The sequence below is a fragment of the Lissotriton helveticus genome, chromosome 4_1, assembly GCF_964261635.1.
Source record: "Lissotriton helveticus chromosome 4_1, aLisHel1.1, whole genome shotgun sequence".
In the NCBI taxonomy this organism is placed as follows: Eukaryota; Metazoa; Chordata; class Amphibia; order Caudata; family Salamandridae; genus Lissotriton; species Lissotriton helveticus.
In genome coordinates, this window is record NC_136063.1 from 1,489,810,292 (window position 1) to 1,489,829,732 (window position 19,441).

Genomic DNA, 19,441 nt, shown 5'->3' on the forward strand with positions numbered 1-19,441 from the left:
CAAGGATGGATAGATTAGTGGTTTGTGATTTCGGAATAATGTGCGGAAAACAACACTAGGATATATTGAATATGTTTTGTATTTACATGAAATGCTCCATGAATAATGTGACATTTAGCAATTCGGGAGTATGCATGAAAGTGAATTGAAAGCACGTCTCCAGGACTGATGCTTGATAACTGCAATCCTTCCAGTGGGCTGTGTTTAGAGAAAAACTAAATGTACCAACCTGAAACTGCCTGAGAATTCAGGTAAATGTAAACAGTTTTTGTTTAAAGCTTAATACATGCATGCCAACATTTTAGAGCAGGCAAGTGTGAGATTTAGAAAAACATAGTCATGTATTTTCCCCATTGACTTAGACTGAAGCAGAGGCGTCTGCCTTAATCGGGTCTATTGGCATGTATGGTTACAGACCATCAGCATTTCATTTTTGGTAGTTTAACCCCTTGCCTGCGCTGAACGTTCCGCGCTGGTGCGGAACGTTCCATTGCGCGGGCGGGGCCGCGACGTTCAACGGACGTGCGCAGCACTACCGAGGTAGTGCACGCGATGTCCGTTGAACGTGGGCAGCACTCAAGGGGTTAATAACATAGCACAAACAAAAACATTGTGTTAAACACTGTTTTTCGTCTACTCTCCCCTTCCAAGAATCATTTACAAAGGTTAACCTTTGATGCCAGGGCTAATACTTGGAGAGGGAGATGGAAGCTTGCGTGGCAGACATCAACATTTCACTTTAGCCTTCTTTCCAGCAGATCATGATTGAGCAATACAAATCGTGTTTCTACTTGCAGGAATTGGGAGGAGGGAGACTAGCCTAGAAATCGGTAATCTCCCGCCTGAACCGGAAGAGTTGGCATGTTTTTAATAGAGCTATTTAGCCTCATTCTCAGCACTTTTAAGAATAGGGACTAACATATCTACCACTCATATTACTTTCACATTTCACTATACTAACTCACTACTAATCCTTTCTGGGTTCTGAAGTAGCTTCCTACTCGCGGAAAAAGCGATTCTACACCCCATCAAGGGTACCAAGCGCTATATAAATGCAAACTTTTTTCCTCCTTCTATCCCTCCACTATCCTTCTCAATCCAAATAACAGTAGCATGCTACTCGCCAAAAAAGCACTTTGACTCCTCTTCAGGAGTAGTAAGCACTATATAAATGCAATTATAATACAAATCAATACAACTAATACTGATTGAGTCAAATGATTTAACTAACATTGCACAATCTGGCTCAGTAGGGTAAATGGGATTAGAACTCTGCACTTTTGGATTCTGAAGCTGATAACATACCTCCTTTTCTAGACCGGCCAATATGCTACATTGTATAAATTGCTCTGCTCTAAAATACCAATTCTTGGTTACTTTCATGGTCTGGTGTACCAGCGCAGCTGTCACAGACTTATTGCTACCAATGCTTTCAAGTATACATAGAGTGAACTGACTCCACCCATTGATTTCTCTCACTGCATGCTATTGGCCGTTTGGTGTATCATTCCGCCTCCTAGGAAGTGTTTCTATTGGAATTCCTTGGGGATTGTTTTACATCTGAAAAGCTCACTCAGTCATCACACTGTTTGACACGTTCACTTCTTTGTCTCCTATATGCATTAACTGCATTACATAATCCATGTTTACTTCTTTTATCCAATATTGGCAAAAACAGTAGGACATACTTTAATGTGATGAGCAGCAATTGTGCAATTAACATATGTAAACAGCATTTGAGAATTCCGGTATTTACATGTGTTGGCACATTGAAACCAGACCTATTACCAGTACTTGTTCTTATTTGTGAAAGTGTTTTGGCATTAGTTCACTAAAGATCATTTGCCACCTATTTTATATGCAATTATGGCACTCCACCTGCTTTTTCGATCTGCCTAAGGAAAGCTTTGCTTATTTGCTTTACCTTTTTTAGTCATTTGAAATATTCACAGATTGGAGTTTAGCTTCACCTAGTGGGGTATCTCTTTTTCTCCCTTTTGCTAATAGCTGTTTTGTCTATTAATTCACCTCGTATGGTGTGCTTGCATTACAATGTAGGAGTGAACGTATGCTCAATAATTACACAATTTGTCATATTCATTATCTTATACATGCAATTCCACCACTTCTATAAATACCACAAGAACCACCACCACAAATACCACCACCAATACTACTGCCACCTTCAGTGCCAACATCATCATCAATACCAGCACCATTACTGCAGCTATTGATGCCACACTACCACCACTACCACCACTAGTACCACACCTCCAACAATGCCACAGAGCTACAAGTACCATACCACCACCAATATTACCACCATCAAAAATACCACCATGGATACCTTTGCCAGTACCCTCACCACCAATATCAATATCACCAGTACTGTCACCAATACCACCATCACTAATACCACAACTAGTACCACCCCTGCGATATCACCATTACCTTGTATTGGCAAAACTGATCGGTGTGTAGTTAATGTGCTGTTACATTTTAAATACCTTTTTGCATGCTTGTGTTTGTATGTTTCATCACATTGAAGCTAGAACTTTTGGTTTTACCAATTCATGCTTTTACCAGCATGTGACGGTAGATTGGAAAATATGGACGATGATGACAATTGAACACTTGGGGGAGTTGAAAAACGGGTAAGACATCTGTATCTGCTGGTTTATCACCTCCAATAGGTGCAGTTTTCACAATTTTAGAAATTCTCTTAGCGGTATTCTAGGAAACTTGAATCCGTTACAGGTTTCCAGGAGTACTTCTCAGTATCTTTTGCGACTTTCCATTTTCTCTTATGCTGAGACCATCTACATGTGTAATTGCATATTCTGTAGAGTTGGAAATGGAAACATCTTACTTGAGTACATTTACTCTAAGGTTTTTTTGGTCTTCTTGAAAGTATAATTTCCCATGCAGTTATGTCTTTTCTCGCCCTCCCCCTCTCCAACAATTTTCAACCCTGCCCATTTAAGCCTTAGTAGCTCCTCTATTCAGTAATACATCACACCCTTTTAGATTAGGAATACCTAACAAACACACAAGTGCATGAGTGTTGTCAAACTTTCCAGATCCTCCTCACCATGAAACAACCTTTGCTCACCCCTGGAGTAGGATTTATTCAAGTGTAATTTTACACTATTGTTGGGTAATATTACACAAGGGTAAATAGATTTTTTAATGCAAATACATATTTTGCATAATCTTGCGCTCGTAAATCAAACCATTCACAAGTACAAGTTAAACTTGCACCTTTACACAAAAGTAGGAGTTACTGAACATACCACAGTGTAATGGGCCACTCATAATGAAGGCCTGTGAAAGCTGCCCCGGTGGTTGGCCACTACCCTTGTGGGCAATGCAGTTTGCCCCTTTACCAGTGCATCCAAAATGGTGACACTAACTGATACTTTTGCATGGAGACAGACCAAGCATACCAACTGCAATAAAATATAAACTGCGTTTTGCTCCACTCTGTAGCGCCTATTTTACCCAGTTCTGGTTGAAGCTAGGCATGTATGACAGCATGATGTGCCACTCTCTACTATGTGTTCCTTTGTTTTGTCATCTTTATCTGTGAGTGTTAAAAACCCAGCGTCTGTTTTTTACGGGATAATGATTGAGACACCACCTGCACCTCTGACACGCTTGAGGACACGCTTGAGGACATGATGTGCCGCACTTACCTATGTGCTTGTGTGTGTATTTTATAACTGTGAGTAGATCTAATTCAGAATCTGCTGTTAACGATACAATTATCGAGACCCCACCCGAACTTCGGGGATGGTCTTGTTCTCGGCAATTAACTCCTGATATCCCACTGGGGCACATTGTTGCATTACTAGTGAGATACTAACTGGGATCCCCTCAGGATATAGCACGTTGCACTGCTACTTGAACAATGATTGGGATCACTTTATGATATATAATCATGTGTGTAGGACTTGGCCTTTTTGCCTAAAGTTCAATAAACATTTTGCTTTCCCCCTAGACCTGACATAGAGTTGCCAATTTAGATGCTTTGGGTTCTTTGCCACTGCTGATCAGTGTCAAAGTACAAGTGTTCCCTATGTAAAGTGTAATAGTAATTGGTTGGGCGTGATTGGTATGTTTGCCTTACTAGTAAAGTCCCTAGTGATGTGCACTTTGTGTGCCAGGGCTAGTAATACAAAGGCGCGCCGAGAAGGGAACTCAGACTTGCAGTGTAAGGCCTGCGTGCAGTTTGCAAGTTAGCATGTTGTCCTGACAAGTGCAACCACTTGTCAGGCCTTACTTTCCCTTTTGCACACACATTGGGCACCCCTGTGGTAGTCCAGGTAACCCCTGGGCAGGGTGCAGTGTAAGTAAAAGGCAGGACATATACTGAGGTGTGTGCTATGTCCTGACAGTGAAAAGCACTCCATTTCGTTTTCACTGGTGAAAGGCCATCCTACCCATAGGACAGAATGGGGGAGGCTGGGTATTGTGTTTTGGTAGCCTAGTTTCCTTTAAGTTTAAAATGGAGAGTTGAAGTTTAGTTTGTATGGACTCACAGTGTCATAACATATCTTTCTATGAAAGGGGTTTTGTCACTGTCTGTTCAGAAACCACTCTTTTAGAAAGTGGCTGCGTTTTGTGCTTTAAGCATTTCTGTGTGTCCCTGCTGAATGTAGATTGACTGTCTGGATCTGAGAGGTGAGAGGAGCTGGGGAGGTCTTAACACAAGGGAGGGGTTGAGATGGCACCAGGCTGACCTGCATCTGGAGAGTAGGCGAGGAGAAGCCCCGGGAGGTGAAGAGGCCTGGGTTGCTGCTATAAAACAACTGACCTGTCTCCTGCTGAGCGATTAAGGATCCAGACCCCCAGTATCAAAGGGAGAAAGGTGACACTGGGAGGGAGACACCCAGAACTGATTTAGGCAGGGGTCAGGGGCCCCTGAGTACAACGAACTAGAAAGACAATCAGGGGTATAACTAGGAGAGCTGAGACCCCTGAACGTTGGAATGGAACAGAAATGAATTGAGACTGAAAAGGCTTGGACCCATTTCGTGGTCAAGAGGAACGTCTGCTAAGGAAGGAACAACTGAAGAGACTGCTGGGGAACGACCAACCCTTGCTTCGTGATGTGGTGCTGGTGTGCTGTTTTAACCAAGGAAGAGGCTGTTGGGATTGTGCTTGGAGCGCTGGTTCCCCTGCTTGACTAAGATTGTGTTTTATGCTGTGTTACCCCAAGGGTCCAAGGTGAGCTGGCTCCCTGTTTGGAAACACAGGAACATAAAAGTTTCCAGAAAAGTTTCAAGCAACGTGGTGGGCGCGTGTTGTGGCAGCTTGAGACCCTCAGAAGGTGTTCCCTGTGATCTTGGCCGCACAGAGGAGAAGTGAGACTTGGACGCGCTGGGTGCGTGTCATGGTGCACAGGAGGCGCTGGTGAAGAGCGCCCGTCAGCGTGTGCATTGAAGGTGCAGTGAGTCTCGGACGCGCTGGGTGCGTGTCGTGGTGCACCGCAGGGGTTAGTGAAGAGCGCCTGTCAGCGTGTGCACTGTAGCTGAAGTGAGACTCGGATGCACAGGGTGCGTGTTGTGTTGCACCTCAGGCGCTGGTGAAGAGCGCCTGGCTCCCTGTTTGGAAACACAGGAACATAAAAGTTTCCGGAAAAGTTTCAAGCAACACGATGGACGCTTGTTGTGGCGGATTGAGACCCTCGGAAGGTGTGCCCTGTGATCTTGGCCACACGGAGGAGAAGTGAGACTCAAACGCGCTGGGTGCGTGTCATGGTGCACAGGAGGCGCTGGTGAAGAGTGCCCGTTCCGTGTGTGCATTGAAGGTGGAGTGAGTCTTGGACGCGCTGGGTGCGTGTCGTGGTGCACCGCAGGCGTTAGTGAAGAGCGCCTGGTCAGTGTGTGCACTGAAGCTGAAGTGAGACTCAGATGCGCAGGGTGCGTGTTGTGGTGCACCGCAGATGCTGGTGAAGAGCGCCTGGTCGGCGTGTGCATCGGAGGTGGAGTGAGTCTCGGACACGCAGGTTGCGTATCGTGGTGCACAAGAGGCATTGGTGAAGAGTGCCTGGTCATTGAGTGCACTGGAGGAGAAGTGAGGCTCGGACATGGTGAATATATCGTTGTGCGGCTGGAGGTGTTGGTGAAGAGCACCTGGATATCGGGGCACTGGAGTTGGAGTAAGTCTCAGTAAAGTAGTGTGCGTGCTTTGGTGCAACCTGGGACTGTGGGGGTGATCGATCATCGTGTGCACCGGAAGAAAGTGAGTCTCTGCAGCCCGGTGTGCGTGTCTTGGTGCCAACTGAGACCGCAGGAAGGAGTGCCTAGTGCCTGGTGAGCGTGCACTCGGTGTCAACGTAGAGTCCCATCTGCGTTGTGTGTGTGTGGCTTCATGCCAAAGGAGACCCGGAGGGTGCTGTGGTGAGCGTGCACCCAGAGTAAAGTAATCTGAGGGGCATGGCGTACGTATGCCCAGCGGCTGCCTGAGACCTTCCTAACAGTCGCGGCCCGGATCGGCAGCCCCGGAGGAGCTGAGCTGCCAGGCCGAGCCGCTGAGGCCCATTAAGAAAGTTCTGCACTGAAGGCCCAGTTTGCTGAGGGAGGAGAGGAGAGTGGGGTCACGCTCCCAGGTAACGTGGATCACTACCTGGGTGGGGTGCGGGCTCGGAGGGACACTCTCTCGGCCTCTCAGTCCTTCTGACGACGTGAGCCTTTGCTTCGGCTCAGATTGGGTCCTGTACTGACGAAAGGAGTGGCAGTACTGCGGCCCGAGTAAGAAGCTGTACTTTATGTCATCGTTGATACGTGTGGGGGGCAACTGTTATCAAAGAGGCTTATTGTCTTCTTACACATTGCCAGTATAGCTGCTAACAAACTGTCGGACTGACTTATGACACCTGACATTATTTCTGCATAACGAAGTACACAATTGTAGCGCTACGCATTGCATTATTTCTCCATTACAAAGTACATGATTGTAGCGGCCCGCATTGCACTATTTCTTCATTGTAAAGTACATTATTGTAGTTACGCATTGCATTATTCCTTAACTGCAAAGTACATGATTGTAGCGGCCCGCATTGCATTATTTCTTCATTGCAAAGTAAGTGATTGGGGTGTGACGCATTGCATTATTCCGTCATTGCGCAGTAAATGATTGTAGCGGTACGCATTTCCTTATTTTTCCCATTGCAAGGTAGCAGGGTGTACTGTTATGCATTGTATTATTTCTCCTTTGCCCTCCACAGGATTGTATTGTTACGCAGTGCACTATTGTTTGTCCATAGCAACGTGTGTGATTCTAGCATTACGACCAGCATTGCATTTTGAAAGCGGTGGTTAGGATTTGAACCTACCAGCCAGCTGGAACGAATATTACCCTTTATTATATGTTGGCTTTTGTATTATGTGGTCTGATTGTATATCTTTTTGTATAATGTTTATACTCGTTTTTAACAAACTTGTGTGGAGTCCATTTGTGGTGTCACCAGGGGGTTGATGTGGGTGTGGGTGGACATACTGAACACTTGTGCCTTGGAGATAGGCCTGGCTACTCATGCCAATATACTAAAGGGGTGAGCAGGGCTACCTCAAACAGTGTCCTTACTTGGCTTAACGTTGAGTGGGGAGCCCCGGGTCTCGCACTTGGTGACAGTGGTGCGGGACTGGGACTCTGGCTTTCAACAATGCGCCTCTGAGCTTTTTTGTCACACTGAATTTTAAATTGGTTTTCAGTTATTGCTTTCTTTTTCAGGACGCACAATACTAGGTAAATTGGACCTAGTATCTACTTGCATAGCTGGTAACTATAGCATTCCTTATACCCTAAGCACCAGCTGTGCAGTAGTGTAAGACTAAGAAAAAAAAATCTATTGGTCCTGATGAATTGCCACGAGACACATTAGATCGACATGTTTCTTGCCTTTGTTAGCCCCTTCCGCATCACACATGCCCTATAGGACCATTGTATCCGGTTAGGGCCACATTGTTTTTAATTAGGTTAGCGAGTCCCAGGAATAAAATATTTTTGCAGTAGGGCCTACCTTAACCTATTTTAACGCACCATTCTGCACCCACTACACTACTCATTCCACGCACCAAACGGCTTCACCAAAACGATCTCTGCCAAAGAGCCCCTTCGCGGGTGCCTCGCGGGTGCCTGTCTGGCATTGCAGCGCCGGCCCGATGAGGACCAGGCCCATATGAGGAAGCATGACATCCTTCGGGGTGTGTGAGTGCACTTTTTCTCAGACCTGAACGCACTCACGCTCACCAAGGAACTGCACACCAACTTGACATATTTACTTCTCTTTCTTTCTCATTATGCCACACTAATCCAACCGTCTCCGACTTCTTCACAAAGCATCTGACCATGGTCTTCTGATGCCTTCCTTCTGCTTAGAAAATTTATTATTTTGGAAAACATATTACTATTCAAGTACATACAATCCTATCATGACTTTTCTTAATTCGACTTTTTTTCTCTTTCTCCATCCACTGCATCATCCCCCATCCATTCTCACCTTATCCAGTTTCTTGCTCCTTACGCAATCGCCCATTATCCACTGTTTCACGCCAGGTAATCTTTCACTCGACGTCCATCTTTCTGTAATAGGTCTTCTGTATTCTGGCGCCCTCCTTTCGTGCCACGCTTCTGGCTCTTTGGTGGACTTTTCCATATTGCCACCCTTCATCCTACCCATACCCTGCACGAAGTCAGAGAAAGCTGAGGGGTATTCTTAGGTCAAAGATGAGCAGTTGCACCTCTTATCCCACCCTCATACAGTTGCAGCTCTTGACCCACCCTCATACACTAAACTGCTTCCCGTTTGTCTGCTGAATGCTTGATAAGGGACAAGTGGCTAGTATTGCAACAAGCACTGGCGTTGCCAATAGGTCTCGCAGTAGGAAAGTTGGAGCTATTACAATTGCAAATAACAATGCCTTTTTTTTTGTTTTCATTTTAAAAACATAAAGGGCTTTGTCATTTACAAAACCAATAGCTCCAACTTTCCTACTGCGAGACCTATTGGCAACGTGGAGATGCGTGAAGATGAATGAAACGCCACCACATATACTGTTTGTTGCACGCAGTACTCCATGTTGATTTCTGCTAGGCAGCCTACTTTAAAAGCGCACATCACTACAAATATATGTTCAATAATCGTGATGCTGCGTGGAGATGAATGAAACGCCACCACATATACTGTTTGTTGCACGCAGTACTCCATGTTGATTTCTGCTAGGCAGCCTATTATGGGTGGGGGATGGCCTTCAACTCTGAAGAATCCCTTGTGCCCGCTTTGAAGTGGAGTGGGGGGTTTTATGGCCCTTCCCTCCATCTGCCGAGACGTGAGCAGCATATGGCGGCCCGTCGGAAACAGATGCTTGGATTACTAACCTGGATTGTTGCTAACCTTCACTGGGGCCAGAGGTGGCTTTGGTCTAATCATTTTGTCAGAGTGGTATCGTCTCAGTCCCCGGCAACAGAACTGCGATCTTATTACGCATTTCATGTGCATTCTGCAGCGCCACGCGTGTTTGCAGTTCAAAGCACGTATGCAATTTTTTTTATACATTTACATTATTAAATAATTACACAGTAAATGTAAAAATACAGTTATAAGACAGTATTCGTCAACATACACACCCCTAATAAAGTCTGATAGTAATAAGATATCGGTTTTCTTGTAAAAAGAGACATGGTATGGGTAAAATAGGAAGTTAGAGAAACGTTAATAGTTCATACATATAGAACTGATTAAAAATGAAGTGCATATAGCACATATACTTTTCACTGGGGATATAATGCTATAAAGCATGGCACTGTAATTCTTAACTTGCACAATCAAATCTAAAATTGAGTTGTCCATCATCCATGTTACGCTAGATTCGATATTTTGAAAGCGTGTGCACACGCGGCTTTTTTGCTGCAGAGTACAGTCTGAAGCACGAAAAACCCTGTACATGGCTACACGCTCTATGTACTCCTTGTAGCACTTAGGACCGCGCACAGCGTCGCTTCTTATAGGCTATCCCACTCAGCGCCTCATTTGTCTAGACTTTATTTATTTTTTTAAAGTGCCACAATTTCATCTTTTTTAATTTTCCATCATCCATGTTACGCTAGATTCGATATTTTGAAAGCGTGTGCACACGCGGCTTTTTTGCTGCAGAGTACAGTCTGAAGCACGAAAAACCCTGTACATGGCTACACGCTCTATGTACTCCTTGTAGCACTTAGGACCGCGCACAGCGTCGCTTCTTATAGGCTATCCCACTCAGCGCCTCATTTGTCTAGACTTTATTTTTTTTTTTAAAGTGCCACAATTTCATCTTTTTTAATTTTCAAAGCTCTTCCTGTCACGTGCCATGGTCTACATTTAGTGTCTTGTTAACACTGCAATGCTGCCCTGGGTCTAATCATTTCTGATCAGTGGAAATAATAAAATGCTTGGTCTTCCAGCGCACATCAATACAAATATATGTTCAATAATCATGATGCTGCGTGGAGATGAATGAAACGCCACCACATATACTGTTTGTTGCACGCAGTACTCCATCTTGATTTCTGCTAGGCAGCCTACTTTAAAAGCGCACATCACTACTAATATATGTTCAATAATTATGATGCTGCGTGGAGATGAATGAAACGCCACCACATATACTGTTTGTTGCTGGCTACAGGTGGGAGGGGTCAGGAGCACAGGCCGCGCGGCTGACCTACATTCAGACAGCTTCAGTGAAGCCACAGAGGGGGGAGCAGGGGAGGACTGCCAGAGACCAGGGAAGAGAGAAAGCAGCCAGGACGGAGAAGAGATGAAAGGCGGAGCATGGCGGGGGTGCAAACAGAAGTATAGGAGACGGAGGGGGCAGCAAGGCAAGAAAGACACAAAGGACGGGTGGGAAGAAGTGGAAAAGGCAACGCCAAGGGATGACAGGAATAGAAAGAGATAGGAAATGATGGGTTTTTTCCCCAATCACGTGCAGTCCCTTTATCGGAAGTTTCCAACCCCCAAATCAGCCCGCCAGGTGTTTGTAAATGTGTCAATTCTTAGAGGAGTGCCCAAATTAAAGGTAACCTCGCGAGAAAGAGACAGACCACCTCAAATCTGATCAAGAATCAGAGGTACCAGAACTCGGTGAATATGAAGAGAAAAAACGTAGAAGTTCTTCAAGCAAAGTACACACGTTCATAGAAATTAAAAGCAAGAAGTGAACCAATGTATTTGTTTTCTATGTGTACGTAGAAAGCTAGATGGGCGAGTTAGGTGGAGAGCGAAAGCTAGAGAAGAAGCATGTGGGCCGGGAAACTGAAAGTACGGCCGACCAGCGGCTGGCCATGAATAATTAGGGGAGGAGAAGCCGCACAGCACACGCTGGGAGAAGCCCTTTGATGTGCTGTGCGGCTGTGAAAAAAATGCAATTAGGAGGGAGGGAGGGAGGCTGATGCGCGTGCTTGTTTCACGTGAACTTAAAGAAAACCGCCCGAACTAAACCCTTGGTTTCACGAGCGTTTCGAGGACATGAATTCTCGCTCCGCTCAATGCGCTTGTGCGCATTGATAGGTCGCGAGACCTAAAAAGGGAATATGCACCTTGTAAAGCCCTATCCAAAACTAGTGCCAAAGATAACACTGGCTACATTTGCAGCTTCTGGTGATCCCTAAATTATATATTTTTGTCTGTGTGAAAAATAAAAACATTTTAAAAGTAGTCAACAACTCGTCCCAATCTGCTTAAAAGCATGCTGTTCGGGCAAGCAATGACCAAAGGTCTGATTGCGCTAGAGATAAAGAAGCTTATGATATCAGAAAAATAAAATTAGTGCAAAGATTAAAAGACTTCTGAGCCATACATTGAGAGAAGAAAACTTTCCAGCCCACCTGCGGCACCATGGATAGATGATTGGTTGCAGGAGTCAAGGTATCGTATGTCCCCGTGATTGGAGGATAATTTTCTAACCTAGTTCAGCAAGTTAAATATTTTGTATTTTAAAACGAAATACTACGAGGAATGCACGTTTTGTCAGATGAAACATAAGGGTATAGTGGAGTACCGTGTAGTTCTCCACTCCTTCGAGCCAGCCCTGCACCCGCTCAGTGCTCGAACGGCAATTCCTTTTTCTGAACCAACATTTGCATTTCAACCGGATCGTTCAGTTTTCCACCAATCAAAAAAGAGTGACTCGAAAAACAAGGAAGTGCAGGTATTCATTCGACTGTAAATTTCAGCCGACGTTTCGCATTCCTACGCTGGAAGAAAGCAATGATTTCTAACGAGACAGAAAACTCTACAGCTGCAAATGACAAGTCTGATGCTCGAAACTCTCCCAAGAGTACAAGGTACGAGGTACTCTGTGCAGAAAGAAAGAGCTTTTTTTCTGGCCCGGGACTAGAAGAAGAAACACAGAATTAGACCTCATCACGAAGGTGCTTTTTTCGATAAACATTTGTAGTGTAGTTAGGGTTTTCGAATATTTTAAACGGATTGTAGATTTCTCGTCCGTTTTTAATGCTACCAGTCTCACAATACTAGATTTTTCTTTACAAAACTTGCTCAGACTTACGTCATAATTATGACTTGGAAAGAATAGGTGACAGTTCTCATGGGATTTAATACGGGATCGAATAAATCGGTAGTAGTATAGTTTTATGGCTATGTTGTTTGTACATATAAGTGGCGTGTGTTTTTATGGGAAGGCTAGTTTGCTTGTAGCTCTGCTGCTAAATGTGTGCAGTTTCCACTTTTCCAGTGACTGAGTGCAAAACCTAGCAAGTCTTAAGTAACTCCCAGTGTGACAGCCAAAAAGGGATGATTATAGTGTTTGTTGTTGCTAGCCACGCCGTTACAAACTAGGACCAATAATATGCAATGTAGGATTGGTGTCACACCAAAAGGGACAGTTTAGCCAAAACTAGTTGGCAGGGTTTCTCTGTAAAGGAACAAAAGCAGACCCAGACAGGTTTCTGTTTGAGAGGTGCAGCAGAGTCCTATGGCCCAGCAGAGAACACGACCCACTGATTCTAGACGCCCCTACTCCTTGAAACCTTAAGGGGTAATATGTTCGCGCTTTACAAATATGGATTATTATTATTGTCATCCTTTGGATTCTACTAATTGTTTTGCTTCATCTGCTGCACCCCCCAAAAGAGATGCACTGTTGGCAGACATCACTTGGTCCTTATGCAAAAAAAGAAAGTCTAAAACGGATTCCCCAACTTCCAGTGCACAATTTATGTAATGTTTACAGAAATTTCAAACACAGCTTTTCTGTATGTCTTCCATAGCTCCCAGTGCAAATGGCTAAATAAATGCATTCTAATGTTAATACGTTCTCGTGTGATAAGAGGAGAAATAATGTGACACAAAGGGAAACCTAGGTGTCTATCCAAATTTAGGTTGGGATTTTGAGTTGATATTGACAGGCATGATATCAGCTCCTTTCCTCGTGCGTTATATCGATAACCTCACACCTTTGGGTGACCTGGGAGAAACAAATGAGATGTACTTTCAAAACATTATATTTTGGAAGCGTGACAAATAGCCACCCTTTCACGTGGGGCTTGTAGGGTAAATGGATACTCACTTTTTATTCTTGAAGTGGAAACCCATATTTACATCAAAGTGCGTATTTCCTGCATATCACCACATGCTCTATTTTTATACAGTAGCCCAACACATCCAAGTACCCCCAAAAAAATATTCTTCCTGAAAGATGCCACATAACTATGTTGTTACTTGGGCACTGGAGACAGGCATATACAGTGCACCCACGAGTATTGAGTATGTGCGTCTGCCTTATTTGATGTGTGGGAGGAGGGTGAGCACGTATTCTTTCTCTGCAGATGCTACTGCTACATAAACTTAACACAGTACTGGTGCCTGCAGAAGGGGAGTCTGGGCATACACACTTTCTGCTGCCATCCTTGGAACTGAAGGCAAAGTTGAGCCTAGGTGTAGTAAATACTAGGTACTTAGTAAGAAAGGAAAGAGGAAAGAGAGTCAAACTATCTAACAATGGTGGAGGGAGGAAGAAACAAAGGGTGCTTTGTAGGGAAGGGGACCTGGAAAGGCTGGGGCCCTGATTTAGACTTTGGCCGACGATTTACTCTGTCACAAACAAGACAGGTATCCCATTATTACAATGGAATTGTATCCTAATGCTCTTGTAATGAAGCAGACATGACAACCGTCATGTTTGTGATGGAGTACCTATCTGCCAAACTCTAAATCAGTCTCCTGAAACTTTATAGGGGTATCTGAGGAGTTAAGAGATTCAATATTTGACATCAGGCGACAGAAGATGAACCAAGCACTGTGGAAATGATAACTACAAGAGACCTGGGTCACTATGCAAATGAGGCACTGGTCAGGAAAGATTACATACTATGCAAATTAGGATGTGAGCAAGGCTGAATACTCTCGAAGCAACAGCGCCCACATGTGCATAAGGACACGGAAACAAGGGCAACTTGTTCAAGACAGAGTTGCATATGCCTCAGCAACCAGAACAGGATTGTATTCCTGTTGATACTAGCTGACTTGTGTAAATGAATTTGCAGACAAGTTATCTGGCCTCTCTTGTCTACACTTGCACATACCATGCACACATATATGCTTCAGGACCAGACGCCAGGGCATAAAGCACAATCATGTGTATGCCTCAGATGCAAGGGCACCAGTCTTCATGACTGTCTTCAGTGTGGAAATTAGTGTGGAGATCCCATTTCCCTCCTAGTTGAGCAAGGAATCGAGGATTGTGGCAGGTATGCTGAATGATCGAATGGTGTCAGTACCTAAAGCATTATGCAGATAGCACTGCAAAGCGTCAGTGTCTTTAATGGACCCGCCATGGTGGCTGCTATGCTGAAAGCACAGAGATGTCTACCTACCTGCCGGACATCTCTGAAAATGGTAGACTGTACTTAGCCAGGACAGTGACTACATCCCTCTGCTGACCTGGCAGAATGAAGTACATCCCAACAAACCATCACTAAGTCCCTAATCTACATTGAAGACAATAGGTCTCTTTGCCAACAGGTAGGAAAGACCTAAACATTACGACCATTGTGCTGGTTCAAGCTTTACATAGGACTGGGTATCCACGTGCCATAAGTATCACAATATGTCATAAATGACTGCTGTTATACCATAAACAGGATTGTTCTTGTGGTGCTGATAACATGCTTTTGAATTGTATTCAAGTTACCACCATATTGACAGAGCCAACGTTATGCCTGAAGTGGGTGCCATCCTTTCATGGGCGTGCACAGTATAACGAGAGCTATCCCTGTTATGACTGGGCCTGCTTTATGTTGCGTCTCTCCACCATCATGCCTTCATTGGCTACATTACACCTGCAACAGATAGCTCATAACCCCCTATGTGTTGCATACAACTAAACATGAATGCAAAGACTGATGTGTAGTATATTACAAATGCACACTGAGCTCAAACCACTATACATTTTTATATAGCAGATGCATGCATATACATTGCCAATGTGGCACCTGCCTAAACTCTCAAAAAAGGTTAGAACCTCAAGGAAATCCTTTTCAAGATAAAGACTCCTGTTTACTTTCGCCTTATAAAAACACCCAAGAAAATCCAGCTGAAACCCCATCGCAATGTAATAATACACACAACAAATTATAATAGTAGAGTAACACATCAGCATACCACAATCTAAACAGTCATTAGCAACAAAACAAAACCACAACACACTAAAAAAACACAGAACACCGCACACGCTAATGCTACACAAACAACAACATTGTATATTTGTGTTGCTTTCTTGTGTTGAATTGTCTTGCGTTGTTGTAATTTTGTTGTTGTGTTGCTGACATATTAATATTTTGCTTTTGTATTGTTTTTGTAGCACTGTATTGTGTTGACAAATGAACTTATTTTATTGGTATGTTGTGTTGCTCTTGTAGTTTCTTGTATTTACGTTGTGTTAGTGTGTTGCTTGTGTGTTCAAGTAGTTTTGTGCTCTTGTTAGAGTTGTTTTACTATTATGATGTGAATCTCTTTAGGTATATGTGTGTATTGTCATCTTTTTTCTTGTTTGTTATGCTATTATCGTGGTTGAGTTGTGTTGTTGTTGCCTTGAACATTGTTGCATTATTTTCTGTCATTATATCTTTTCTTGTGCTATCATTGTTATATTGTGCGTGATTGTTGCTTTGTGCTGTTGTGTGTTCTGTTGTATAGAATTATTGTGTTGTCTGTTATTGTGTTGTGTGTTTTGCTTGTACCTCGGTTGTGTTTCTCTGTGGTTATTGCCTTGTGTTGTGAATGTTGCATGTTGTATATTTGTGTTGTGGTGTTACTGTGTTTGTCAATGTGCTGAACTATTTATTTGTATTATCTGTTTTGTGTGTAGGTTTGTGGTGTACTGGTATTGTAATGATATTTTTCTGGGTTTTGTTGGTGTTCTGTTTTTGCGCTGTGTTATTGACGTACTGTAAAGTGGTGCTGGTGTTGTGTTTTGTCATTGGTGTACCTTAATTGCAGTCTTTGTACGATGTGGGATTGCAGTATGCTGTAGTTATAGTGTGGTGATACAGGATAGTAGGTTAGAGCAGTGGTAAGGGGAGATTGGTGGTATGATGTGATAATGCATTGGCAAAGCGTGGTAGGTGCAGCTTGTTGGAGGGAGTTGATATTATGATGCTTTTGGGTGAAAGTACCTTGGTGGAGGTGGTAGTTTAGTGCTGGGAGGTGGTCGCATAATGGGGTTGACTGTTGTGAGGATGGTTGGGTCCCTGGTTCGATTAGGAGGTGATACAGTGGTTGGGGTCCCAATTCTGTATTGAAGTATAGCAGTACGATGGTGATGGGTGAACTGCCATGGTGCTGTAAGGTGATTTTGTGTTGGAGTGATTAGTGTGCTTCTGTGGTTTGTTTTTGTGGTGCTGGAGGGATTGGTGCCTGGGAGTGTGGGTTTTTTAGGCTGTATTGTAGTTTGGGCTGGTACCGATGTGCTTCATACTGTGGTTATGTGTAGTGGGAATTCAGTGATGTAATATAGTAGTACAATGTTGTGAGGGTAGAATGGTGCTGGTGTAGATGTGTAGTGATGTGAGGTGATAGGGAGATGCTTTCAGGTGGTAATGTAAATTTGGGAGGTTAATATTTTTCCGCGCCCTGGCCAGGGCACGGAAACAGCGATGGTGACGGTGGTCGAGGAGGCCAGGAAGATCACAGACGTGGGAGGATCAGTGGCAGTGATCCTCCTGGACCTGAGTGCGGCCTTCGACACGGTCAACCATCAAATCATGGCCCAGCGACTCAGAGATCTTGGGATCACAGATGCTGCCCTGTCCTGGCTGATATCATTTCTGCATGATCGCTCCTTCCAGGTTATAGAGGGTAGTTACACATCTAAAGAGACCCCCATACGTTGCGGAGTGCCACAGGGCTACTCCTTGAGCCCTATGCTCTTCAACGTATATATGTCCCCTCTGGAAAATATAGTCACCCCCGGAGTCTGCTATGGGCTTATGCGGTCCGCCCGGAAAATTTTACCACTGCTACCCTTCCTTTCAAGGAAACTCCTGATCCAGGGCCTCATTTTGTCACGGCTGGACTACAGAAACGCACTGTATCTGGGCGCCCCGCAGAAAGTAACTACTAAATTACAGGTAGTACAGAACGCGGCAGCACGGATCCTTACCAACACCAAAAGCCGTTGCTCGGCCAAGCCAGCCATTAAAGCGCTTCACTGGCTGCCCGTCTTGGAAAGAGTGCAGTTCAAGGCGCTCTGTCTAACGCATAAAATCCTTAACGGGAAAGCCCCTCCTATCTTCAGAGATCTGGTGACTCCCTATACCACCTCCAGACCCCTACGATCCTCTAATGCCCACCTAACGCTAACACCCAAGATCAAGAGATCACGATCAGGAGGTCGGCGTTTCTCCCACAACGCCTCCAGATTGTGGAACTCCCTCCCCCTTGACATCCACGCACAGCCCAACCTGCTGGCATTTCGAACAGCTCTGAAAACCTGGCTGTTCCCATGAAGCCTTCCCCTCAGATTCCATCTGTACTTATTCAGCGCGGGGACGCTCACGGGCAGCCAGGCGCTCAAGAAATCTTTTAACAATAACAATAACAATATAGTGATGGTGTTTGATAGTGTCACAGTGTTGGTTGGTAGTGTGCCGCTGTGAGATGTGTTTGAAAGTGATGGAAAATTGTGGTGTAGTGGTTGGGTGGTGCAACAGGTGAGGTAGGAGTGCAGTCATGTTGAGGTGGTAGTATGGTAGTAATGAGCTGGAAGTGTTTTAGTATAGAATGACATGACATTGTGTTGGCAGAACAGTGGTAGGGTGGTAATGCTGTGGTAGGATTTATTTATTTATTTATTTATTTGAACTTTTTACCGCGCACAGCTACCCACAGTGGGTTTCACGGCGCTAGGGATAGACTGAAGAAGAAGATGTCAGATAAGCCATCATACAGGAACCAACTATTTATGTGAACAACAGCGTTTTCAGTGTTCTGCGAAAACGAAGAAGACTGGTCTCTAATTTAAGGGCTGTAGGAAGGGCATTCCAATATTTAGGACCAAGATAGGAAAAGGAGCGTCCCCCCATCCTTACCAGCTTAAATCTTGGTACAATGAAATTTCCAATTTCCGAGGATCGCAAAGTACGTTTGGGCCTGTAAGGTTGCACCAGCTTTTGTAGGTATGTAGGTGCAGTGCCTTCCTTTATTCTGAACATGTAGCACAGTGTCTTGAACTTTATGCGACTAGAGACCTTAAGCCAATGGAGATCATGCAAGGCAGGTGCTGCCGAAGTTCTTCTAGGAACATTCTTCAAAAGTCGCGCAGCCGCATTTTGTACCACCTGTAATGTTTTAACAGTGGCTACATCAGCCCCCAAATATAGTATGTTCCCATAGTCCAGGCGAAATGTTATCAATGCCTGGACAACCGCTCTGCGGGAAGGAATGGGAAGCATCCATAGGATCTTTTGTAGCCACCTGAGGGTAGAAAAACAGGTTGCCGCGACCTTAGTAGCCTGCTGCTTCATTGTTAGCTTGTCGTCAATTTGGACACCCAAATTACGTACAGCATGTGTGGGCACAGGAAGTGAGCCCATCTCATTTGGCCAGTGTTGAGGGCCCCAGAGGTTCTTGTTTTTCCCCAGAATGACCACCTCTGTCTTCTCCCCATTCAGTTTGAGACAGTTTCTCTGCATCCAGTCAGCCACAAGAATGAGGCCAGATTTTAGTGCGGAAGGATTATTCTCGTCTCTCCCTGATAGGGAGAAGACAATCTGGGTGTCATCTGCGTAAGAAAACAGAGTCAGCCCCGCCTGCTCAACGATGTTAGCCAAGGGTTTTACATATATATTGAACAATAGGGGGCTGAGTATTGACCCCTGGGGGACACCCCGCGCTGATGGACAGACCGCTGATGCCGCCTTAGCGGAAAATACTTGAAAG

General features: G+C 44.5%; 1 protein-coding gene across 3 annotated transcripts in view; it reads left to right on the forward strand.

Annotated features, from left to right (window-relative positions):
* The window catches only part of SLC35B3 (solute carrier family 35 member B3), a 271,605-nt gene that overhangs the window by 57,191 nt on the left and 194,973 nt on the right, over positions 1 to 19,441 (forward strand). The window contains exon 1 of one of the 3 annotated variants that reach the window (XM_078688078.1): positions 12,218 to 12,327. The exons of the other annotated variants lie outside the window; for them this stretch is intronic. Coding sequence (XP_078544204.1) covers positions 12,251 to 12,327 — 77 coding nt within the window. The 5' untranslated portion in view covers positions 12,218 to 12,250. Of the gene's footprint in view, positions 1 to 12,217; positions 12,328 to 19,441 lie in introns of those variants that run through there. 3 annotated transcript variants of the gene reach the window in all.